The 26,450-nt window shown below is 44.9% G+C and overlaps 1 protein-coding gene and 1 long non-coding RNA gene across 3 annotated transcripts; one reads left to right on the forward strand and one right to left on the reverse strand.

The window, feature by feature from the left end:
* The first annotated feature begins 2,416 nt into the window (after nucleotides 1-2,416).
* On the forward strand, nucleotides 2,417-3,364 carry LOC133371456 (uncharacterized). The gene is made up of 3 exons (XR_009759324.1): nucleotides 2,417-2,497; nucleotides 3,094-3,171; nucleotides 3,294-3,364. It is a non-coding gene; the product is annotated as an uncharacterized LOC133371456 (long non-coding RNA).
* A 15,899-nt stretch (nucleotides 3,365-19,263) lies between these two features.
* VMA21 (vacuolar ATPase assembly factor VMA21) lies at nucleotides 19,264-25,606 on the reverse strand. 2 transcript variants are annotated; one of them, XM_061598665.1, is made up of 3 exons: nucleotides 25,320-25,606; nucleotides 22,496-22,605; nucleotides 19,264-21,338 (listed from the first exon to the last, which is right to left on the reverse strand). In XM_061598665.1, exons 1-3 carry the CDS (start codon nucleotides 25,370-25,372, stop codon nucleotides 21,196-21,198), a joined length of 306 nt encoding a protein of 101 aa, XP_061454649.1. In that variant the 5' UTR covers nucleotides 25,373-25,606; the 3' UTR covers nucleotides 19,264-21,195. The 2 variants fall into 2 exon arrangements, with proteins under 2 accessions (XP_061454649.1, XP_061454650.1); XM_061598666.1 differs by lacking the exon at nucleotides 25,320-25,606 and adding an exon at nucleotides 25,199-25,263.
* Between the last annotated feature and the right edge of the window lie 844 nt (nucleotides 25,607-26,450).

The raw sequence follows: 26,450 nt of genomic DNA on the forward strand, positions 1-26,450 counted from the left end.
TCATAGGGTTGTTGTGAGAATAAAATGGGGAGGGGAGAACCATGTTTGCATGCAGGGCCGGCTCCAGCCATGCGAGGGCCCTTGGGCATCAGCTTGCCCTGGCCCCCCGGTTGGTGGGTGGGTGTGCGCACACACGCATACGCTTCTGCGCCCCCACCCCACGGCCCCCCTACCTGTCTAGTCTTTACCATTGCCCTTAATGAAGATGGTGGCCGCGGTTTCCCTAAGGGGAATGAAGCCTCCGCCGCCATCTTTGTTGATGGCACACGTGCATGCTACGCGCGCACATCTCTGCCATCCACTAACATGGCGGCAGCGGCTTCAGTACGTTAGGGAAGCTGCAGCCACCATCTTCATTAAGGGCAATGCTAAAAAGCCGGCTGACAGGTAAGTGGGGGCATGTCGGAAGGCAGAGCTGGGGTCCCAATCCCGGGGAGCTGGATCCCGGAGAGTTGGGAGAAGAGTATTCGGATGGATGGCAGAGGGAAGGGGGAGGAACTTCCCGCCTTTGGAGCGAAGATGAAACAGAGGAACTGCCAGTGATAAGGTCGCTTAGCAACAGGGAGCCTGAGCCCTCCCTGGACATTCTCACGCCTCCCCCTCTTTCAGGCTCAGAGCAAGAGGGGGAAGAGGGAGGGCTGCTCACAGCCGAAAAGCGGGGAGGCAGTTTACCATCAGCCCCTCCCCTATCCCCCATCCTGGAATCGGAAACTTCAGAAGAGGAGGGGGTGATGCTTCCCCCCTCACCGCGCACACGCAGACAGCTGAAAAGACAGGAGAGAAGGGGGGGAAGGCGGGCAGTACCTGATGGGCAGTTAAGGAGGAGCGAAAGATTGCGCGCCCGTTTGGCCCCTTCTTAAAGAACAGGCGGGAAGAAGTCCCTTGCTCTGTCAACTTTCTCCCAATGCCGCAGGACCTGTATCCCTGTATTGATTCATGAGAAAACGCAGTCTTTGTTTGGACATTACCCTAATAAAACACGAATTAACTACAATCGTTGGTCTGGTTCCTGAGTCACATCCTGGGCCTGACAGGGCATGGGGGGGCGCGGATTGCGGAAGGCTCCTCAGGGGCTCCTGTAGCTCCCATGCCCTCAGGCCAGTGCCCAACCTGGCCGCCCTTTAGAACCGGCCCTGTTTGCATGCCACCTTGAGCTTCTTGGAGGAAAGATGGGATATAAAGGTAATAAATAAATAAGGCTATAAGGAAACATGGAGCAGTCACTGAAAATGGTAGCCTCGTGTGAAGTTCATTCCTCACCTCCACTTAGTCACCGTTACTGGACATAGTGCACATTACCATGTGCAACATTAACCCCTGCCCTGTCAGTCAGTTATGTGGAGAACCAATGGGAAAGTATGCAGCCAGGAGATATCACAGCAAACAGAATTTAGAGCTATGGCTGCCACTTTTGCCAGCAGCTCTATGATTCTTAAGATGCCATCATTATGCCATACCAATACATCTTTTTTAATACTTTAAGACAGTAAAAAATTTCAATAATTAGATTCCCTTTTGCTGAACTATAGTCCCCGGGATTCCTTGGCTGGGAAACATTAGTTCTAAAAATAATTTGAAACTGATTTAAATTTGTAGCCCACATCTGTTCCAAAAGTTGTGCGTGTGGGAGTACACAGAACTTCCGAGAATGGCCATACATGCAACGAGTTTAAAATGTAAGGCCGCTTACTGTGGAATGACTAAGAGAGCCTTATAAAATAACTCATTTGTCCTGGCTGGATTTCAGGGGGCCTGGACTGCCATTGTTAGACTAACATGTCCGTGTTTGTTGGGCATTTTGCATGCGTATGTATGTACATAACCTGACTATGTGAACTGACCCTTTTGCAAAGCATTGTGCTTGAAGGGATAGTAAAGCTGTTTCATGGGGCATTTGACCCGCAGCAGCCCATTCACACATGCAGTTCGCCACTTGATAGAGCAGCCACCCGAGTGTTCAACATGCATATGTAAATCAGCCCTAGAACACCAGCTTCGGGTTACAAAGACATTATGAGACTAGGGCAAAGGCAACTCATGCTGTAAGGCAGGCACTGAGAACTCACGCCTGGGGGCCAAATGTAGCCCTCCAGGCCTCTCTATTTGGCCCTGAGGAGTCATCCCAGGCCACACACCCTCCCAAGTCACACCCTCACCAGCCCTTCTTTGCACTGTCCTTCAGAATTTCTGCCCAGTTCGAATGTGGCCTTGGACTCTAACACCTCTTGTTTGCCTGGCCAGATGATAAAGAAGGGTGTGCTAGTTGTTGCAGAAACTAACCTAGTGCACCAAGATGAAGTTAGTATTCATTGCTCCACCCACTTTTGCCCCTGGCTCCACCCACCACCACAAGCATGTGGCCTCTGGAAGGTTGTCTAGAAGGGAATGTGAAAAAGGTTCTCCACTCCTGCTGTAAGGCAGCCTTCCCCAGCCTGGAACCTCCAGATGGTTTCCACAACTCCTCCCATGAACTCCCTGGTTGGGGCTATTTTTGCAAGTTAGTATCTCCTATGATCTGGGTTTGTGTTTTCTTTCAGTGTTTCCAAACAGCTGAGGACTTACTACTGAAGGATTTAATAATGTTTATGTTTGTTGCAGCTAGATTAGTAATATCTCAGAACAGGTAAGAAGCACATAACTTGAGCATAGAAGCATGGTAAAAGAAATGTTTCTTTGTCGCCATTTCAGAAAAATTAACACATCACCTGAAAATGCAAAGAGGCAAAGCTGACCCCAAGGATTTTGCTGCTGTAGGGTGGCCATTTCTCTCGTATACGTTAGATGAACTGTACCTAAACATTACGGACTTGTTTGGAATGGTTTATCATTTATTTCCTCCCCCTTATACTTCCCTTTTAATGCGTTCTTGGCATTTCAATACTTTACTTTAATGGGACAAGTGACAACTGTACACGCTCCTGTCTACTGGAAAAATGTCATTAATGATATAATTATAACCCTGTGTTGGTTAAAAAAACCCAACTCCCTGGCCAGGGCTGATGGGAGTTGTAGTCCAAACCGTCAGGAGGGTAGCAGAATGGGGATGGCAAGCGGCAAGTGATTCCTCATCTAGTATATGCAATTTCCATCTAGGGGCCAATGCTGATGCTGATGTGGTGAGCCAACTGAAAAAGACCAACGTTATCATTTTGAAAAAACTGAAAGAAGCATGTGAGTAATCATAACATAATGACAGAAAAATGTTTGTTCTCCCTCCCCCAAAAAACCAAACCTGTAAGTTACAATTTTGAATAGCATGTTAAGTAATTTCAATGTATATCCATCTCTTTCAGCCCCTGATGAAGGCTAGATTTGATTAGCCGAAACGCGTTGGGCTTTTTTACACATTTTAAATACAAAAACAGAATAAAATTGTGACTTTTTATCTTTTTGTTTTGTCATTCTGGGCACCTCCCTCCAACCGCTTGTTTCATAATTTCTGCCAGCCACAACTTCACAAGGCAAGCTGCTATTCTCTTGGCCTTGGCCACCCATCTGCAACATGAAGATAACAAAGATGGTGACTGGGTCACCTTCGGCTCCTGAGATGTGTTTTCAGAAGCCATCCGATTCCTTGCGATGGAAATGTTTTAATTCTTTTTAATATTAGATTTTAGATTTTGTAACCCGCCCAGGGACCTATCAGTGCAGGGCGGGCAATAAATCACCACCACCACCAGGCTGTTGTGAGGATCTTTGTCAGAACTGCCTACAAAAAATGTGTTTATTTGGAGAAGTTTGCACTAAAATGTTGGAGAATTTTCATTACGATATTAAAAAAAACCAACTCACAGACTGCTGCAGAAATGTAGAGGACTGAATGTAACATTAGAAAAGTGAGAAACTGAGAAAACCACAAGTGACAGAGCTTTCCATCCCTAGTGCCACCACACAGCTGAGGAGTGGGAGCCAGAAGTGTAGATAAGGCAAGGACACTCACTTCGAGAGATAAAAGGTCAGCATCATCTGAGAGCATCCAGGCTGGGTCTACGAAGGGGGGAAGGGGACAGAAACCAGGATGGTTTAGATATCAAGGAGAGAGATTTACGAGGGGGAGGTGAGCTAAAAGAGGAATTTGGGCTGCCTCAGCAAGGACAACCAAGAGGGGAAAGGGGAGTGATAGAAGGGCAAATAGTAGTAGTGTAGTAGCAAATTCAGAAGTGCAGGGCCCCTTTGTGATAGTCACAGCCACACCCCTTCTAAGAGTACACAACCTAATATTATAGAATAACCTGGCCAGGTTTGAAAACTGCTTTCTGTTTCTCTATCCTTGGTAATGCCTTCTCCCGCAACCACAGACATTCCTAGGAGCCAATCAGCATGAAAGGGGAGTGTTAGCCACTGCAAAGAGTCTTCTCAGTGTCTGACTCACCTCCTTTCACTCTGATTGGCTCTGTCTAACAAGGGAGGCATGTTAGAAGATTCTTCTCAGTGGCAAACATGCTCCCCTTTCATGCAGATTAGCTCATGAGATGCTGAGACATAGAGGCCCCAATCCCAAAAAAGTAAAGGGTCTAAGCCCCCCCCCAAGACCCTGAATGACTACACCCCTGCGGAAGGGTCTAGGGTTGTCATCCCTAGTGGTGAGCCAGAAAGTGGGAATGGGGTGAAAGACCAGACATGAGAGGACACCTCGTGAGGGGAGCCAGGAGAAGAACTGGGCAAGGGAAGCCAGGAGAGAACTCAGTGTATATAAAACAAAACATATGGGAGTCCTGAGATGACAGGGGACAACATAACTTGCTGAGTACCCCACCAGAGGATGCTCTGGTACAAGAGGCAGAGAAAGAGGTGACCGGGAGCTGGACAATCGCCTGGTCTTGCACCCCCCAAAGCCCCTCCCCTTCTTCAACATGCTCTGCCCAGAGTCACTGGGCAACATGGAAGGGGAAGAGTTGATTCCCCCATCTCAAGCCTGTGCTGAAATTGGCACCGGCTCTGTGCTAGCATTACTACAACTGATGCTCTGCTCTGATTTAGGAGGAGGAGCAGCAGCGTTCATCTTTTCTTCCTCTTGCTGATGTAGTGACCTGGTTTTGTCAAATCTGTTTTCCTTCCTTCGTCTCTGATGACTTCTCATGAAGGGGAGGTAGGAGATTTCCTTGGACTTCTCTGAGCATCAGAGTTTTGATTAAAAACAAAGCCAAATATATCATAAGGATCATGAATAAAACAGAGAAAAGTATTTCCCCTTTATAGACTACATTCACAAGGTCCAGCAGGTATATATTGCACAAAATTTAATTTTGTTGTAATCCAGTTGTTAAAGGTTTCTTGTTCCTAAGACATTCGTAACCCCAGGAAATGGTAGTTCTGCATAACCCCAGGGAACTGTTGTCTTCTGCAGGTGAACAGATTCTGAATAGCAGTGGCTGTACTGGGGGAGCACAGCTCCTGCCTTTTTTTTTCAGAGCAAGAGTGGTAACATGGACCCTCCTTGCTCTGGCAAGTGAATGAGGTAATAAGGGATTTCAATGTGGGAGGTTATAGCAAAGAGGAAGCTGGAAAATGAGGAAGATGATCAAACAAAGGCTAGATACTTCTTTCTTTTTCTTTCTTAAGAGTTCCTACTTCGCACCAGCAGTATAAATGGCAACACTTTTTTGCAAAAATTGCTTGCATTTAAATTAAAAGCATAAGGTTGTATTTCAGCTGGCTAAAGATCTTTTGTTGAAGCTCAATGTGTTTTTACAAGATGAACCTATGCAGTCAGAAGCAAATACCACTGAGTTCAACAGAGTGGCTCTCAGGAAATTATGCAGAGGATTGCAGTAATGCAATGTCTGGACTAACATCTAACATGACGTGTAGGCACAAATGCCAGTGGGGTGGTTCCAATTACTACTTTCCTCCTGCAAAGAAGCAAAATAAAACAGAATATTTCTGCAACCTCCAAGATGCTGCACCTGTTAATCAGGTCCTATTACATAATCTGGATTCTTGGCTGAATTCTGATGCTATTTTATATTGTTTTGATTTCTTGTACATATTGTACAGTTATTACATATTTCTTTTGCATTTCTATTGTTCACTGCTTGTGGGGGGAGACTTTGGGCTAAAGAGAGGTATACGAATAAATCATACCATACCATAGTAATCCTAATTAATTGGGCATTATGCTATACGCTTCTGCTCTTTGGTGTATGTGTGCATGTACACTGTTATGATGAGCTCCTGCACTACAGTATTTATCACTAAACCACTGTCCAACAGAAGATGCTCCTCACCGAGCAATTGTTCCCAGGATCCTTTGGGGGAAGCCACATCATTTGTCTCTATTTGTCTGGGCGTATATCTTTCTATGAACCGTCCCGGCCCTTGAGGTCCTTTGCTGATCCTCCTCTTGTGATTCCCCCAACCTCTCAAGTACATCTAATGGGAACCAGAACTAAGGCCTTTTCTGTTATTGCCCCCAGACTTTGGAATTCTTTACCGACAGAGGTGCGGTCATCCCCTTCTCTTGTTATATTCCGTCGCCAGGTCAAGACGTTCCTTTTTCATCAAGCATTTAATTTGAGCGATGTATAGGATGTTTTTATTGCTTGACAGGCTCTTGCTGCTGATATGCTTAGTTAATACTGTTTTTATTATGCTAATTTTAATTTTTATATGGGATTGTTCTTTGCTTTTTGTTCGCCGCTCTGAGTCCTCGGAGATAGAGCGGGTTATAAATGTTTTAAATAATAATAAAATAATCATTTAAACTGGGGGAAACCAACCAAAATGTGGAGCGTAGACTCTCCAAAGTTTAGCACTGATCCTGCTTATAGCTATTCCCCAGATCACAGCTTGAATATAGAATAGGTCCACAGTGGGAGACAGCATGGGTCTGAATGCCAGTTGCTAGAAACTGCAAGAGAGGAGAAAGCTCTTGCACTCAGATCCTTCTTGCGGGCTTCCCATAGGCATATGGCTGGCCACTGTGAGAACAGGATGCTGGACTAGATGGGCCTTTGGCCTGACCCAGAAGGCTCTTACCTTCTTATGGATAGATCAAGGATGGAGAAGCTGTAGCCCTCCAGGTGTTGCTGCTCACCAACTCCCATCAACCCGAGCTAACATGGTCAACAGTCAGGAACCATGCAAGCTGTAGCTCAGGAACACCTGGAGAGACAAAGGTTCCCCTCTGCTCTTGCTCTATAGGAAGCTGATACCCTGATACTGTTATTTGGGAAGTGCCCAGTGGCACAGCTAGGTAATTTTAAACTCTGGACTTCATGGTCTTACCTGAAAACTGAAACTGAGATATTCGCTCATTCCTATAGCTCAACAGTAGTGCTCATGTCATGTATGCAAAAGGTCCCTGGTTCAGTTCCCAACATCTCCATGTAGGTCTGGGGATATCCTCTCAAAAAGGATATTCTAGAGTTGGAAAAGGTTCAGAAGAGGGCAACCAGAATGATCAAGGGGATGGAGCGACTCCCTTACGAGGAAAGGTTGCAGCATTTGGGGCTTTTTAGTTTAGAGAAAAGGCGGGTCAGAGGAGACATGATAGAAGTGTATAAAATTATGCATGGAAAGTGGATAGAGAAAAGTTCTTCTCCCTCTCTCATAATACTAGAACTCATGGACATTCAAAGAAGCTGAATGTTGGAAGATTCAGGACAGACAAAAGGAAGTACTTCTTTACTCAGCGCATAGTTAAACTATGGAATTTGCTCCCACAAGATGCAGTAATGGCTACCAGCTTGGATGGCTTTAAAAGAAGATTAGACAAATTCATGGAGGACAGGGCTATCAATGGCTACTAGCCATGATGGTTGTGCTCTGCCACCCTAGTCAGAGGCAGCATGCTTCTGAAAACCAGTTGCCTCAGAAGCCTCAGGAGGGGAGAGTGTTCTTGCACTCGGGTCCTGCTTGCGGGCTTCCCCCAGGCACGTTGGTTGGCCACTGTGAGAACAGGATGCTGGACTAGATGGGCCACTGGCCTGATCCAGCAGGCTCTTCTTATGTTCTTATGGGGAAAGACTCCTGCCTGAAACCTTGGAGAGCTGCAGCAGGTCAGGTGCAGTTAATACTGAGCTTGATGGACCAACCTCATTAAAAGGCAGCTTCTTATTTTCACCTTAAAAAAAAATGGGGATCTCAATCATAGATCTCCCGTGTCATGTTTAGTTGTCCCCTTAGGAAATGCTCCCAAAGGGAAAAGCTTTCTGATGACAGTGCTGAGTATCTGTGGGCAAACTTCAAATGTGACACCTAGCGGCCAGAAGGGAGAATACCTATATACAATAAGTCTGGAAGAAGAAAAAATGACATTTGTCCCTTGTTTTCCTTTTCTGTCTGTGAGATATAGGCAAGTAACTACATTGGTATTATTGTTATTTTGTTATGTGCCTTCAAGTCGATTACGACTTATGGCGACCCCATGAATCAGCGACCTCCAATAGCATCTGTCATGAATCACCCTGTTTAGAACTTGTAAGTTCAGGTCTGTGGCTTCCTTTATCGAATCAATCCATACATCTCTTATTTGCCTTCCACTTTTTCTACCCCCTTGTTTTTCCCAGCATTATTGACTTTTCTAGTGAATCATGTCTCCTCATTAGGTATCCACAGTATGATAGCCTCAGTTTCATTATTTTAGCTTCTAATGATAGTTTTGGCTTAATTTGTTCTAACACCCAATTATTTGTCTTTTTCGCAGTCCATGGTACCCGCAAAGCTGTCCTCCAACACCACATTTCAAAGGAGTTGATTTTTCTCTTATGCACTTTTTTCACTGTCCAACTTTCACATCCATACACAGAGATCTCCCTGATGGTTTTCCGGAGACTTCTGAAAATGATCTTGTTCCGGAGAGCCTTTGGGAGGCACTGAAGGTAGAGCCTGATGCTGATTTTATGCCTTCTACGTTAGAATTTTATCGTAGTCCCCTTTAGTACCATTCCCTATATGTGTGTGTGTGTGTGTGTGTCATGGCCCCGTCAGAGGACTCCTCAGATGAGGACGACTCGGGAGTAACAGCAGCAGACCCAGGAGCAGCAGGAGACACGGAGGAGCCTCCTGAGAATCCAGCTCCTTCTGCCCCTCAGCTGCAGAGCACCCCAGGGACAGCAGAGGCCCTGCAGCCACACACAGACAGTGAACAGGATACTCCCCCCTCACCTGCAGAACGTAGACAGCAGAAGGTCAGGCAGAAGAGAGGCAGGCCTGTCTCCTTAAGGCCCAAACGCTGAGGGCTCACACCTGCTGTCCATCCTGCTCTTTATAAGGCACACCTTGGCTGCAGCTTGTTGCTGACTGCAACGTCAGGCGTGGCTTTGTGTAGACCTAGTTTCCCTGCAGCATCTCTTTGACTGACCTCCTTGGCAATTGATCCCGGACCTCCACTGACCTCGCTTCTGGACTTCTGACTCGGCAAGTACGCTTCGGATAGGCCTGGCAGATTTACAACCCGACTGCTGGCTAAGGACTTTCCTTCCCTGCCAAAGACCCAGGAATTTCCAGCCCCCCCTGACACTGCTGATGCAGTGTAGAGCTGACAGTGTGTGTGTGTATTGTATTTTATGTATTTTAATTTATTTTAATGTTTTTGTGATTTTATTGTTCACAATTTTGTTATGTACGTGTTTGATTTTATTTTTGTAAGCCGCCCTGAGTGCCCTACTATAAGGTAGAAGGATGGGATAGGAATATTTTAAATAAATAAATAAATAAATACATAAAACTATCCCCCCACCCTTCAGAATAACCCTGGCTAAAGTGCAGTCAGTGGTGAGCTGAACCTGCCAAACCAAGATCAACTGTCAACATGACAAACAGCATTCCAGTTTATTTTCCCATGCAAATCCTTGCCCTGGAATAGTAAATGATATCCTTCATCTGCCAGCTCACATATACCTGTCAGTCATTTATGACAGATGAGCCGGCTGAAAGAAAACCAAGAATCAGCTCTTGGGTGCCCCCTGTGGGAAGCAGGATGTGCAGACACACCCTTTGGTCTGGTCCAGCAGGGCTGTTCATATGCTCTATAAGGAGAAGTCCAAACCTCAGCTGATTTACTTCTTACCTTCACTTATCATTTTCAACAGAAGCAGAGTTAGAGAATTAATGTGTTCAGCCCTTTATTTAGGCACACCATAGCACAGGAGTGGGGAACATTTTTTGGTGCGAGGGCCGTGCAACTTTCCAAGGACCACATGCCAGAGGTGGGCGGGGCCAGAGGAAAAAGCAGACGGAGCAATTAATAGAAGTTTTACATTTATACAGGAGCCTAGTTTGTACACACTCCTCTCTATCCTCTATCCAGGTAAGCAAGAGGCATGATGATCAGAATTGAAGGGTGCATTCAAGCCAGGCAAAAACACTCGGGTGTGAAGCAAAGCCAGTGAGGGGTGTGGCCTGGAGAGAGTCCCAAGGGCCAGATGTAGAGGCCTGGAGGGCCGCATTCAGCTCCAAGGCCCACAATTGCCCACAGCAGAATCATAGGGATGCTGATGGGCATACCAAGTTCTGCAAACAAGGCGTTTTTGCTGCTGTTTAAGTCGGAAACAATTGAGGCAGACAAAAGAGCACTGGAGCAGCCTTGCTGGATCAAGCCAAAATCTGCTTGTGTTTCCAACAAACCATCACATCCAGATTGCTTTTTTGCAGTGTTTTATCAATGTCCATGTGTTCATTGGTAGGGCTGGCTCAAGGCATTTTGCTGCCTGAGAACAAGATGGCACCCACCCTCCATACAACGTCTGGAAGCCGATTAGACTGGCAGTTGAATATTACTTGACCGCTGGCAATGGGAGAGCATCCTTCACTGCACCGAGGGTGAGGGTGGGGGAAAGCAGGGTAGTTTAGGATCTGCGGATACACACTTCTGACCTCCAATAGAAAGGGATGGCCTGGGAGTTCAGAAGGAAAGGCTGTGGCTGCTGCCCACCGGTATCTGCTATCCAAGTTGATTTGCTCACTCTGCCTAATGTTAGGGCCGGTCCTGTGCATTGGCAATATGATGGGTGGCCAAGATATGAAAAAATGGGAAGCTATGGCAAACTGTGCATGCACAGTGCACTGTATATAATCTGGAAACTAAAATGGAGCAATGGAGGGTTCTGAATGCATTGCTCCCACTTTGGCATCAAGACAGGCAATGTGGAACTTCAAAATCTGGAGAGAAATCTGGATGAAGAGTATTTTGGAGGCATCCTTAGCCTTCACCAACACAAGTACCAGTGGCTAATCCTCCCCAGTTTTATCCGATGTTCAGGCTGCAAGTGCCATTCATGATGCAGACAAAATGGTGCCACCCTCACACAAGAGGGAGGGAAGCATAAGTTTTGCAGAAGAAGAACAAAAAGTTAGAAAAAACTCAAAGAGGGAGGGGGATCTAAAACAATAAAGTGAGGACTGAGCATGCTCAGTGCCCACAAAATGCTGGCTGTTGGGGGAGGGGCTGGAAAACATGGAGTGGGGTGTAATAGAGTATTCTAGAAAAGGGCACAGCTGGCTAGAACCCTCAGCAGGGACACTATACTGCAGCACTTTGTTGCAGGCTCCAATTGTAAGAAATGAAACAGAATTTTACTTACCCCAAATAGCAAAGCAGTTGCCTTAATCTGACACAGACGCATATGCAGATCGAGTTCCACTGCGAAATTCTGTATTTTCTTCTCCTGAGAACTCGGTATGTAAAGAACCTCCCTGATGAGGTAAAGCAGTCAGCCTTTTAATATATTTTTTTTAAATCACAGCTCACTTTTAACTTATTAGCTGGGGGTGGAATAGAGATAAGATTCAGCTTTAACTCATGAGTCATCACTGTCAGAGGATATGAAGTTCAGCCTTGTCTCCTAAAATCGATTTGTTGCTTTTGTTGTGCATCTCTGAGAGAGAGAGAGACTCTTGAGCATGAAAAAGATTAAGGGGAAGAGGAGGGAATAGTTCCACCAGTTGTCCAGAAAAGAAAGTGGAAAGAAGCTTTTATGGTTAGTCTGCTCCTGGGATAGATTCATGGCTAAGTGTGACCCCAACTTTGTGTCTCACAGTTGTTCAAGGACCATTGTTTATCTAGCCAAAACACCACTACCTATGCAGAAGGTACTATCTGCCTTTGAGGACCCCTGAGGTTTGCTGAAGTACAAGCATATTGCTGGGGAGGGGGAACTAGTTGGGGGTCCAGGGGGAAGCATGGTCAGTGAGGCAAGGGTCAATGGAACAGAATGTTTGGAATCCTGAACAGAAGCATTGCAATTAACACCCACATCAGCTGCAATGCTCTGCCCATCACTCTCAATGCTGTTGGACTAGAATCCCCATCACCTGTAACACTTATGGCCACACTGGCTGAGATTGATAGGAATCCATCCAGCATGACCAGTGACCATAGACAATGGAGGTTTTAGTCAGACAACAGTGGGAGGCAGGGGTGTAGTTGTCCAGGGTCTTGGGGGTCTTAGACCCCTTACTTTTTTGAGCAGGGTCCTTTTGTCTCCAGCATCCTACAAGCCAATCAACATGAAAGGGGAGAGTGTTAGACTAAGGGGAGAGTCTTCTAAAATGCTTCCTTGTCCTTTCCTGCTGATTGAAGCTAATCAGAGTGAAAGGAGGTGTGTCAGCCTGAGAAGACTCTTCTCAGTAGCTAACACTTTCCCCTTTCATGCTGATTGGCTCCTAGGCACACCTGTTTTGTGGAAGAAGGTATTAACAAGAACCTCATTCTTAACCCAGAAGCAAAAAAAGGGGTGAGGGGACATGGCTAGGACTATTATGAATGGACCTTTAACTTCTGAATTTGCCACTACACTACTGGTGGGAGGACTGCAGGTTCTCCACACCTGTTCTAGGGCAAGGATGGGCAGCAGGTGGATCAGGATCTGCTATTGGGAAACATCTGGTTTTGCAGTACCTAAGAAGGTAAGACAAGCCTGCTGGATCAGACCAAAGGCCCATCTAGTCCAGCTTCCTGTTCTCACTGTGGCCAACCAGTTGCCCATGGGAAACCTGCAAGCAGGACCTGAGTTCAAGAGCACTCTCCCCTCCTGCAGTTTCTAGAAACTGGTATAAGGAAGGATACTGCCTCTATGGAAGCATACTGCCTCTTCCTATGGAGTCAGAGCATAGCCATCACGGCTAGTAGCCATGGATAGACTTACCCTCCATGAATTTGTCTAATTCTCTTTTAAAGCCATCCAGGTTGGTGGCCATCACTGTCTCTTCTGGTAGCGAATTACATACTTGGAACTGTGCACTGTGTGAAGTGCTTTCTTTTGTCTGTCCAGTTGGTCAGCAAGGAGTTCTACTCTCAAATGGTTATAACAAAAGCAAATTCTCTCTCCCTGCCCCCCACTCCACCCTAACTTGTTAGGATGATTCAACTGTACAGTAACTCAGATATAGAGTTTACTTACACATTTGTATATACAGGTTTCATTTATTATTATTTACTTAAGGCGCTTATACAGTGCCTTGCAAAAGTAATCAGACCCATGCTCTCATATTACTGAATTACAAATGGTACATTGTAATTTAGTTCTGTATGACATGTTATTTTGAAACAATGAAACTCAAAAGTATTGTAAGGTGACATTGGTTTTATGTTGGGAAATGTTTATAAGAAACAAAAAACTGAAACATGTTGCTTGCATAAGTATTCAACCCCCACACATTAATATTTGGTAGAGCCACCTTTCGCTGCAATAACAGCTTTAAGTCTTTTGGGGTAGGTATGTACCAGCTTTGCCCACAGCGTCGGAGGGGTTTTGGCCCATTCTTGGCAGATTCACTCCATGTCATTCAGGTTGGCTGGAAGTCGCTTGTGGACCGCAATTTTCAAAGAGAGCCACAGATTCTCAATGCGATTGAGATCAGGACTTTGACTAGGTAAGGCAAAGGATTCCCCACATCACAGCTTAAAATAGGATAAGATAGATCAGGGATAGGGAAGCTGCAGCCCTCCAGCTGTTGTTGGACTCCAATTCCCATCAGCCCCAGCTAACAATAAGCAGTGATGATGGGAGTTGTAGTCCAGCAACATGGGGGGCAAAGGTTCCCAACACTCTGCTCTATAGGAAGCTGCTTCCTGCTTGGTACCTGTTATTTTGGCAATGCCCAGTGGCACAGCTAGGTAATGTTAGAACCTGGAATTAATGGTCATGTAACAGGGGTAAGGAATCTTTGGCACCACAGGCCAGATCCTTATCAGGATCTACCTCGGCTGTCTATATATAGAGACAATTTTGAAAGCAACAAACAGAACTTCACCCACACACATATATAGGGAGTGGTACTGAAGGGACCAGAGATAAAATTTTATTTATTTATTTATTTATTTTATTGTACTTTTAGACCGCCCTTTAGCGACAAGCTCTCAGGGCGGTGTACAACAGAATAAAACATTAAAATACAGGTGAGTGTGGGTACAATACAACTATAAAAACATTTTAAAAGCAAGGTGAAGACAAAGATTAAAATAAGATTACAATTAAAATTAAGATTAAAATGCCTGGGCAAAGAGGTAGGTCTTTACCTGGCGCCGAAAAGATAACAAAGAAGGAGCCAGGCGTATCTCGTCAGGGAGGGCGTTCCATAATTCAGGGGCCACCACTGAGAAGGCCCTAGATCTAGTTATTGCTCTCCAGGCCTCCCTATGAGTTGGAACCCGGAGAAGGGCCTTCGACGTCGAGCGTAGCGAACGGGTAGGTACATAGCGGGAGAGGCGTTCCACCAGGTATTGCGGTCCGATGCCGTTAAGGGCTTTATAGGTAAGAACCAACACTTTGAATCTGGCCCGGAAACATATTGGTAGCCAGTGCAGTTGGGCCAGGACAGGTGTTATATGGTCAGATTTTTTAGTCCAAGTAAGAACTCTGGCTGCAGCATTCTGCACCAGCTGAAGTTTCCGAACCGTCTTCAAAGGTAACCCAACGTAGAGTGCATTACAGTAGTCCAATCTAGAGGTTACCAGAGCATGGATAACTGTGGCGAGGTTCTCCCTGTCCAGATAGGGTCGTAGTTGGGCTACCAGCCGAAGCTGGTAGAACGCATTCCATGCCACCGAGGCTACCTGAGCCTCCAGTGACAGGAGCGGATCTAATAAGACCCCCAAACTACGGATCTGCTCCTTTAGGGGGAGTGTAACCCCATCTAGGGTAGGTCGGACATCAACCATCTGGGCAGACAGCCCCCCCACCAACAGCATCTCAGTCTTGTCAGGATTGAGTCTCAGTTTATTAGCTCTCATCCAGTCCATTATCGCGGCCAGGCAGCGGTTTAGTACATTAACAGCCTCACCTGAAGAAGATGAAAAGGAGAAGTAGAGTTGTGTATCATCAGCACATTGCTGGAAACGCACTCCAAATCTCCTAATGACCTCACCCAGCGGCTTCATATAGATATTAAAGAGCATGGGGGACAGAACTGAACCCTGCGGGACCCCATATTGGAGTACCCAGGGACTCGAGTAATGCTCCCCAAGCACCACCTTCTGGAGACGATTCTCGAGGTAGGAGCACAGCCACTGCCAAGCAGTGCCTCCAACTCCTAAATCCGCAAGTCGCCCCAGAAGGATACCATGGTCGATGGTATCAAAAGCCGCTGAGAGATCAAGGAGAACCAACAGAGTTACACTCCCTCTGTCTTTCTCCCGACAGAGGTCATCATACAGGGCGACCAAGGCTGTTTCTGTACCAAACCCCGGCCGAAAGCCCAATTGAAATGGATCCAGATAATCAGTTTCATCCAAGAGAGCCTGGAGCTGGCGAGCGACCACACGCTCTAGGACCTTGCCCAGGAATGGAACATTTGCTACCGGTCTATAGTTGTCAAGGTTATCAGGGTCCAAGGAGGGTTTTTTTAGGAGCGGTCTCACCACCGCCTGTTTCAGGCAGGGTGGTACCACTCCCTCTCGTAAAGAGGCATTAATCACCTCCTTGGCCCAGCCGGCTGTTCCATTCCTGCTAGCTTTTATTAGCCACGAGGGGCAAGGATCCAGAGCAGAAGTGGTCGCCTGCACCTGTCCAAGCACCTTGTCCACATCCTCGAGCTGTACCAACTGAAATTCATCCAATAAAACAGGACAGGACCGTGCTCCGGACACCTCATTAGGTTCAACTGCTACAATGTTGGAGTCAAGGTCCCGAAGGATGTTCGTGATCTTATCTTGGAAGTGTCTCGCAAACTCATTACAGCGGGCTGTTGATGGTATTATTGCGTTCTGAGGACCAGAGTGTAAAAGTCCCCGAACAACTTTATAAAGTTCCGCTGGGCAGTTAGAAGATGACTGAATGGAGGCAGCAAAGTACTGCTTCTTTGCTGCCCTCACCGCCTTCACATACAGCTTGTTAGAGACCTTCACAAGTGCATGGTTACAGCCGTCGGGAGTTCGTCTCCATTTGCACTCAAGCCGTCTCCTTTCTTGGTTCATCACTCTTAGCTCCGGGGTATACCAAGGAGCCAATTGAGCTCTGCAAAGGAGAGGGCGCACCGGGGCGATCACGTCAGCTGCCCGGGTCATTTCCGTATTCCACAGAGTGACCAGGGTTTCGACAGGAGCATCAGTTTTATCAGCCGGAAAACTCCCTAGAGCCTTCTGAAAACCCTCAGGATTCATTAGTCTCCGGGGACGGACCATCTTAATTGGTCCTCCACCCTTGCAGAGGGGAGAAAACATTGTGAGTCTAAACCTCAATAGGCGGTGATCTGTCCATGACAAAGGAATAGATGTAAAATCCCTCACTCCCAGATCACCATCCCCTAATCCAGTGGTAAAAATTAAGTCTAGAGTGTGCCCCGAGATATGCGTAGGGCCAGTAACAAATTGAGACAGCCCCATGGCTGTCATGGAGGTCATGAAGTCCTGAGCCGCCCCAGACAAAGCGGTCTCGGCATGAATGTTGAGATCCCCCAATACCAAGAGCTTGGGGGATCGCAACAATAGATCCGCGACCACCTCTGTCAGCTCAGTTAGGGAGGCTGTTGGGCAGCAGGGTGGACGGTACACCAACAGTATTCCCAGTCTGTCTCGCTGACCCAACGCAATGTGGAGACACTCCAGACCATTAGCCACCTGGACAGGGTGCCTAACAAGAGGGATGGAACTTCTATAGACCACAGCAATTCCCCCTCCCCGACCCTCGGATCTACCCAGATGCTGAACCGAGTACCCAGGTGGGCACAGCTGGGAGAGATTGATGCCTCCCAGATTGCTCACCCAGGTCTCGGCAATAAACGCCAGATCGGCCGTCTCATCCACAATTAAATCATGGATGAGGGAGGTTTTATTATTTACCGATCTGGCATTAAGAAGCAGCATCTGGAGATCCGAGAGTTGGCTGACAGAACTACCAGCAATCCTGTGGATGTGGGGAGGACCGGAACACGGCACAGCCACCAATTGTCTGGGTCGAGTTCCCCTTAACTGACATGTCCTCCTCACAACGCCATACCTCCCATTACCCATCACTACACTAACAGGGGCCCCCTCTGGTCCTCCCTCCCAATGCACTATCCTCCCGCCCAGGCACATAATAAAGTAAAAATAAGTAACAAAACTCAATCTGTACACAATCACACCCTCACTCATACAGACCACTCATACACTCATACACCCAGGGAGTAGCAGCAACAGCGACGCCTCAACAGTTAGCAGACAGCAGTAGCGGTAGCCGTAGCGGCAGGGGCCCAAAAGCGATAGAATGGCAGTGTTCCTCAGCTAAGCAAGCAGCAGCAGTGGCAACGACCACGAAAGCCACAAGGTCCGGGCAGCAGCAATAGCAGTCAACGGCTAACATAGAAGGCATAAAATCAGTGTCAGGCTCTACCCTCAGTCCCTCCCAAAGGCTCTCCGGAACACAATCATTTTCAGAAGTCTCCAGAAAACCATCAGGGAGGGAGCAGAGCGGGCTTCTTCAGGTAAGGTATTCCAAAGCTTGGGGGCCACAGTCAGTCTGACATCTTTCATTCCAGGCATGCAGAGGAGACCAGATGCAGATGATCTTAAATCCCAAGCAGGTACATATGGGCATAAGCGGTCCCTCAGGTACATTAGTCCAAGGCCATTTAGGGCTTTAAAGGTCAGAACCAGCACTTTGGGCCTGGAAACAAATTGGGAGCCAGTGGAGTCGATAAGGCACAGGGGTGATATGCTCCCCGCACCATTCTCTGGTTAACGTTCTGGCTGCTGCATTTTGAACCAACTGCAATTTCCGAACCGTTTTCAAAGGCAGCCCCACATAAGGGTGTTACAGTAATCAAGCCTTGATGTCACCAATGCATGTGTCACTGTGGCCAAGTCAACTGCTTCCAGGAATAGACACAGCTGGTAGACCAGTTTGAGCTGGCCAAAAGCACTCCTGGCTACCGGAGCCATCTGATATTCAAGCAGCAGGGCAGGATCCAGGAGCTGCCCTTTTTACAAGCTCATGTGGAAGGTGGCTAAGAATTTACGCAAATTCACTTCCTCCTCCCCTCCACAAGCAAGAATAAGCTACTTGTAAAAGTAGAAACAAAGCAGCCTTCAGTACTAAACTGCCTCCTCCATTAACTTTTGAAGAATGAAATATATAACAACTGTTTCAGCTTCCAATATAAGGACACTTCCAACATCTGTTAAGTGTGTCTCCCATCTGCTTGTCAGTCTATCTTTCCAACCACATACACACAATTCAATGGAACAGATTAGAAAAAATCAGCATATAAGCAACACATCTGATGCAATACGATCTACTCCACTTGATTGCGAGTGTGGGTTTTGTTGTTGTAAGGCTGGAATGCCAAGCAGTAAGATAAAATACTTGTCTACAGAAAACAGCAGTAGGAATCGTCATTAAAAAAAACAGGACATAAAAGAGAAAGACATTCATTGTCCCAGACAGTATACTGAGTACAGTATGGCTCTATTGAGCACAGTCTTTTCACTTGAAGGAAGCATACTCTGGTGGGCAGGGTTTAATGCAGACATGTAGCATGGATACATGTGTCATAAGACCTAATGTATAAGAAAGTCATCAGGAACATTACAGTACAGTAGGGCCCCACTCATACAGCGGGTTACCTTCCGGACTGCCGCTGTAATGCAGAACCCATTGAATAGAATGGTGCGCGATGCCTGAAAACAGCTGTAAAAGCGGAACAAGCGCCGTATGAGTGGGGCTTTAGTCTAATTGCATCTAATTGAGACCGCTGTATTAGCGAATCGCTGTAAAGTGAAGCGCTGTAAAGCAGGGCCCTACTGTAGTAAAAAACCATAATATATTACTTGGAATATGCTGGCTAGCAAGGGATGATTCAGAAGCTACCGTTCCAATATTTGCATTTACTTTGACTCAGCAATTAATGCTTACATTTTATTAAAAAGGTTTACAATTCAACATCAGTTCCACATATAAGGGGGAATCTCAGCATAGGATTGTACAAAACAATTTTGCAATTCAAATAGCCAAAAAGCTATTCTTCAGTGTACCAGCAGCCAGTTGCCCAGTACTGGATTCCTGCTCTGACAAAAAGTAAATCTTGTTTACAGACCCCTCAAGAAACCGATGCTAACCAATCACATTAGATTTCAAACATTTCCAGTGCTTCATATCAACACAAGAGGGAGGTTCTTATCTGTAGAGCAAACATTTTTAATCCCAGCAATTATCCCTTAGGTTAGGATTTATAGAAGCAGATTTCATAAAACCTTGAAAGGGTAACAAAAACTATTCAAGGTTCAGAAAAGAGGACATTACTTTAGCCTTAAGGAAAAATCTGTTCTTAACCAACACTTCACATTAGCTACTAGAGCAGGTACAATCCACCAGTTCGCTGCACATTATCAGTGCATTTCAACTGGGCTTGTGTGTTAAATCCTGTGCAGCTCCCAGTGAAGTGAGGCCTGATTGTGGAGCAGCATTGCCTACTGGTCTAATCAATGAAAGGGTAGATTCCCCCCCATTATTTTACAACAAATAATGCTAAATGGACATTAAAAGCAAACAGAGCAAAAAACCTGTAACACAAATCACTCATTTTGTTCAAATTGATTAGAGAGCTTATGCCTGTCCTGAGTTTCCCATCCATTCCATTGTGGTCTGTCCATGATTGCAGAAGCATCTGTAGTAATATTAAGACACTCATTTATTGACAAGGACCCAGGTTGAGGAACCAAAGGAGAAAAGGAACAATGCCACATCAGTGAGCATCAGGCTGTTCTCTTTCCAAGATAATGGAAAAAGTGAGAGAGGAAAATGGCAACCATTGCAAAGATGCTCAAAGCAGCAATTGCAGATAGTCAACACAAATCAAGAAAATATTTAAAAACAAAACGTAGGGGTTATATTCAACTACATTCTACGAAGAGAAAACCCATTGAAATTAATGGACCTGTGTTAATCACATCCATTAATTTCAATGGGTCAATTCTGAGTAGGTATAACATTGGCTACATCCCTATGATGCACGCATCTTTTTGGATTGCCTAAAATGATTACCAAGATCCGCTGACAATGTTATTGGTGATAAATTATCACATGACTTGAGAGATTAATCAAACGTTCCACAGATGAGGAAAGCAGTTTCTTGGAAATGGGTAATAGAATGACTGGATTCAAGGTCATGGTATTTGAGAAACCCTGTAATTTGTAGAGAAAGGCATCATGTAAAAAGTCACCACACAGAAACGAGTTAACAGACTGACTGAAGTTGCAACCTCCTGGATGGGACGTAGTGCATCATTGCTTCTCCATCAAAAAGCGTATGTGGCACTCTCCAGCATTTGTGCTCCTTTCAACGATAAGATGCAGCCTAGTGTCGTTCAAGATTCCTAAAGTTGAGCCCTCACCAATGAGACACAGGAATCAAATCCATTCCACATCAACTTCATCCATTTGTGATCCAGCTTCTAAAATTCTCAGTGTTTTACCTTTACGAATTATCTAGATGTTACTTTCAAAATAGCTCTTGGCAAGTTACTATACAAATCGTTTCCCAAGGGCTCTCTGCAGGATTATGAACATTTAATCTACACACATTCTAGTGTACTCTTGTGCCTCCATCTAGTCTTCCCAACTCTGCCAAGTTTTTCAGGCTCATGAAGTCAAAGCTGTTATTAAAACAATAAAGCAAAAAATGACTGGAATGGCAGATGATGCACCCCAACCTTGTCCAATTCAAACCCTTACTTTCAGAGTTTAAAGGCTTTAGCCTCTAAATCATTACATTATACACTTTGAGGCTGCACTCCACGCGGAAAGGTCCCATGGCCATCAGGCTACACCACCACCTTTAGTCCTGTTTGCCTTCCTGCCATTGCCGTGAACCTTCATTCCATGCTACGTAGACAAAAAGAGCAAGCACAACATGAACGGCAATCACAGCGACTATTGCGGCATAAAAATAGCTGTCGCTGCTGGACATTCCAAAGGTGCCTGAAAGAACAAAGGAGTAGGGGGAAGAGAAACATCAACACATTAACAGCAATCTGGTAGGAAATCGGTCCATGACTTCATATTCTTAGGGCCCAATTTATCTCAGTGATGGTGAGAGTGCATATGTGGGTGAATAAAATAAAACCATGTCTTTCTTTTTAAGGTTTTTTACTTTTATAAAATCTGCCCAATGTAAAAAAATATGTCCTTGATTTGAGGAATCCAATCTAGAGAACGTTAACAAGGCTTAAGGTTTCAATCCTGTACTCGTTTACGTGAGAATAAGCTCCAATGAACTCAATGGAGCTCACTTCTGAGTAGACATGCATTGGATTGTGCTGTAAGAATGTTTTAAAGGCATGGTAATTTTTTTTACATGCACACACACACACAGGTAAATCATGTGTAATGACCTTCTTCCCTACTCAATATCTGCAAACGCAATGGACTTGTTTAACCCATACCGGCCTTCGCCAACATGGTGCCCTCCAGGTGCTTTGGACTACAACTCGCATCACCCCAGCCAGCACTCCCATTAGCTGGTTGATGAAGGCTGTCCCACATCATCTTGGTGATATAAATTACCTGTTTCTGCCTATTAGTAGAAACTCTGATCAAAAGTTATACATGTTTTATTACAACGCTTTTTTGCTTACTGTTAATATACTTTTTAATGCACACTGGAAATATTTTGTACTGAAAGTGTAGGATTTAAAGAAAGAAATGTAGATAAGAGATTTTGCAGTGCCGATGTTTGGAAAGCAGAAACCAAAAGGAGCATTTATTTATTTATTACTAAATTTACATTCTGTCCTTCCTCCCAGAAGGAGCCCAGGGCAGCAAATAAAACACTAAAAGTACTCTAAAACATCTTAAAAAAAATAGACTTAAAAACATATTAAAACAAATACATGTATCTATATATTATATTGTAAGAGTTACAAATATATAGCTGGTTAGCATAAAAGGTTTCAAAACAAGGCTTACGAAGAATTTTTTACACTGTGCAAGCAACTAAGCAAAGCACAGAAATCCCATCTCCTTCAGTGTTTTGATAGTTTAAGATCCTAACAAAAAAAACCCCCTAAATAATTCATTTACTTTTAACAGAAAAAGAAGCAAAGAAAAAAATAAGCAGGTGTAATAAATAAAATTACCTTCAAATATGTATGCCTTTGATGAGAAATACAGTCCAATGGGTAACATAATCATTAAAGCTGTGAAGAACAGGAGCGTTCTTAGAGTGGAGGCTAATGAACTTTCATTTCTGCAATAAACAAATCATAACCCCCGCCACCGTTATCTAACCATAACAATGCAATGATGGTTTAAAGGAAACGTAGTATAACAGAGCAATCTAAACAATCAATATGAAGTGCTAAAGGGGAGGGAAGTCAGAGACAGCAAAGATTTTCCTACTAGTGAGGAGTACTCCAGTCTATGGGTGGGTGGAAACAACTGCTGGAAGTAGACCAAAAAAGCTCAAATGGGACGTGTCAGAGGTACAGCTGACCCTCCTGTTCTCATGAGATGGCAATGGGCCCAATCTGGGCCTCTTCATCACTGTGTCAGCCTGGAAGCTGCTGCAGCGAAGACACATTTTCCTGCTCCCCCATCCTGACCAACATGAGCCATGGTGCCAAGGATGCAGCAGTAGCTGTGCCCCGCCACTGTCAACTAGGGGTTAGGATTGTAGCCTTTTAAAATTTGTTTTTAAAACAACCAATGAACTCTGGATTTACTTGTAGCATTGCACACATTTCTTAAAACTGCTTAAATAGCCCTCCTCTGGCAGTTGTTTTCCAGACAATAATGATTAAGGCTATCTTTTTTGGCAGATAAAATGAATATGGGCTGACACATAGGCTATGTGATGTACATGCCATATTGTTTAATTTAATGAATGCACTGTAAGGTATTGAGATTCTCCAAGTTTACAAACAATATATTTACTCTACTGCTAATACTAAAATTTTCTATCAGGTGAAAGTTGTACTCTTGTCAAGTATTAAGAGTGAGAACTGCCTAAGGATTAACAAGCATTATCTTGACTCATTCCAAACTGGATTCAGGCCTAGTTATGGAATGAATCAGCATTGGTCGCCCTGACAGAGTACAACCCTGTTATTCTTACTTGATCTCTCAGCGGCTTTTGATACCATTGGCCACGATATCCTTCTAAACTGACCAAGATAGGTATCAGAGGCATCGGCTGGTTATTTATACCAAAATTAAGTGATTTGGCCAATTCTGATTGTCAAAAACGGAAGGACTTAGCCAGTGCTTTTAGACCATGCAAACTGACTTAAGCTGGTCATCTCCTACTCAGACATAGAGGTATTCTGGGCTGACTTGTCAGTACAGCATTTGCTCCTTGTGATCTCAGTAACAAGCCAGTGTGGTGTGGTTAAGAGAATCAGACTTGGGCTGGAAACACCTGGATTCAAACCTCTACTCAACTATAAATCTTACTGGCTGACCTTGCTCAGCCACTATTTTCCAGTCAATCAACCTCACAAGGATTTGGGGGGTGGGGAGAGAGATAAGAATGATGTACACCATTCTGAGTTCCTTCAAGGAAGAGTGGAATAAAAAATACACAAGATATATTGCATAAACAGCCCTAGTCTGCCCCTATGAATAAAATGAAAAATTATTTTCCAGGCCTGATCAGTTATCATGGTATTTTTTTTAAAAAAAACCTGCATAATACAGCAGCAGAACCATTTGTTTTTATTTTAAATAATGATGTTTCAATCATTTTAATTTCATCAATGAAAATATTTTAGTCTGTATAAATGTAATACAAACTTTACAAAAGAAGCTAACTGTAAAAAGCCTAACTTTTTTTGTCATCACATTGAAGCCCTCCCACACAACAATATTTAATGCAACCCTCTTTTGTGCTCTCCTGTCTATGATCAAGAAAACCTTCCCTTCCCAATCTTATCAGGCCCAGGTTACACATGTAAAAACGTCAATTGAGAAGAAAGTATAAGAGGCTCAATCAAACTGAACTACCATGGAGCTTGCCAGGAGCAAACTACATGCTCCCAGGAAAAGATGGCAACAGCCCTCTCCCACTGTTGCAAGTAGCATTCGGTGGCATGCTGCCTCTGAATCTCAAGGTCATTAATTTACTTGTCACATTCATCATCTCATCTTTCTATCAAATGGTGTTTCACCCTGCCAATCATCAGGAGCCATTGAGAAGACTTTTCCTCCATGGCTCTTGCCTAAATCCCCCTTTAAAGCCATCTAAGCTAGTGACTATCACCATTTTTGTTTGTGGCTGCACCATGCAGAGGCTAGACTGTTAGCATGCTCCTCTATTTAAAAATGAATAAAGAAATCTCTCCTTGCATGTAGAAAGCTGGTACAGCAGGGAGAAACAAACGTTCTGTCTGAGCCCTCTCTCTCTGACATGGCTTAGGCTGCAATCCAATACATGTCTACTCAAAAGTAAGCTCCATTGGGTTCAGTGGGACTTACTCCTAGGTAAGCATGTACTGGATTGCAGCCTTAGTGGTAGTAGTACAGCATCTGCTTTGCATGCAGAAGATCCTAGACTCAAACCCCAGCATCTCCAGGTAGAGCTGTGAGACATTTCTGCCTAAGACCCTAGAGAGCCGACTCCAGTAAGTGTAAACAATACCGAGCTCCTTGGGCCAATGCTCCGACTCAGAAACAAGCAGCTTCCTAGGCTCCTACTGTTTTACATGCATGGCGCTTCCTCCTTGCCCCCCAGCAGCCACTAAAAACATACAAGTCACCCTGCAGGGTGAAGTGGTACAGCTCCCCCTCCGCAGATGATGATCCCCTTCAGAGCAAAGTAAGGGTAGAATCCTATATTCACTTACCTGGGAGTAAGTCCCATTGAACTCAATGGGGCTTACTTCTAAGTATCTATACATACACACAGAGATATACGGTTACATTGTGAGGAAAACACTTCTAAGCCACCCGCCACCTTTTTTTAACCTGTACTCTGGAGGCGAAAGCGCGTTCAAAGCTGCTTTATCGAAACGCTCCATGGCAGCGAAGAGGCTCTTCCCGCTTCAATAGCGCTAGAGGAACAGAAAGAGCACACGCCGTCTTCCGGTCAGCTGACTCCAGCCCTTCCCGGCCTTCACCGGGGCCGCCGGTCATGTGACAAAGGGGAAGAGAAAGCTCGCTGAAGGGACTAGGGCAGGAAGGAGAAGACTAGATCTCAGAAATGCCTAGACCGTCTCCAAGGGCGTCGGCTTGGGAGGTCCAGCCATAGAGATAGAAAATTATAGTGTGATTAACAAAGTCCAGGACTCTAGATGTTAAGTAGTGTTACGGGGAGAGTGAAGCTATCTTAAAGGCCCAGCAGGCACTCATGTTGCCTGACTGGAGGGAATGGTTTATCCTGTACTGATCTTACTCTGAGTAGACCACTGAAGGCTGAGACTGCGTACTACACACCACACATTTAAAGCACATTTAAATGTACATTTATCTGTCACAGAGCTACAATGCTCAGCACCCTTCAGAAACTACAGTTCTTTGGGGAAGTCATGTGCTCTAAATCAATGCATGGTGTGTGTATACACAGTAGAGCCATTAATTTCAGTGGGTCTACTTTTGAGTTTTGGATACAATCCAATATCAGAAAACAAAACAAACAATGCATCATTTTAAAGCAAGCCTTTCCACACATGCCACAACCTTTTTTAAAAATTTTCTGATTCAATTTCTTTGTACCAATGCAGTCTCTCTTATACAATATGTATTGGTACCAGAGGCAACTAGTGTCCCCTTGACCTGGTAGGGCTGCTATGGGAGTGTGGCCAATGAGGTCATGGGAGAGTGGACAAGTTTTGGTCTTCTCCCCAAACAGACTGTGGATACTTAAGCATTCCTATTTTCCACATAGCACCCTACTTACACTGTAAAGTGTCTTACTTGGGTTCAGAAGGGATTCTGGCTACTGTCACAGCAGTATCATGGAAAATAGTTATTGCTAAAGATCTCCAGTTTCTTTTTTAAAGAATAAAACCAAACCTGTAAACTGTAAGTTCCTATTGCTCAGAGAAAAATATATGGCAGGTGTGCAAAAAACAAGAAGCCAAAAAGTTAGAAAAAGGA

This window comes from Rhineura floridana, chromosome 16, assembly GCF_030035675.1.
Source record: "Rhineura floridana isolate rRhiFlo1 chromosome 16, rRhiFlo1.hap2, whole genome shotgun sequence".
Taxonomy (NCBI): domain Eukaryota; kingdom Metazoa; phylum Chordata; class Lepidosauria; order Squamata; family Rhineuridae; genus Rhineura; species Rhineura floridana.

What these genes read in the sequence shown, in the direction of transcription:
- VMA21 (XM_061598665.1), bottom strand. Translation starts at nt 25,372, where the DNA reads ATGGAGCGTTTCGATAAAGCAGCTTTGAACGCGCTTTCGCCTCCAGAG. An exon ending in CTTTCGCCTCCAGAGTACAG is followed by an intron (nt 22,606 to 25,319) that starts GTTAAAAAAAGG and finishes TGTTTATTGCAG; the next exon opens with AAATGAAAGTTCATTAGCCT. An exon ending in AAAGGCATACATATTTGAAG is followed by an intron (nt 21,339 to 22,495) that starts GTAATTTTATTT and finishes TTGTTCTTTCAG; the next exon opens with GCACCTTTGGAATGTCCAGC.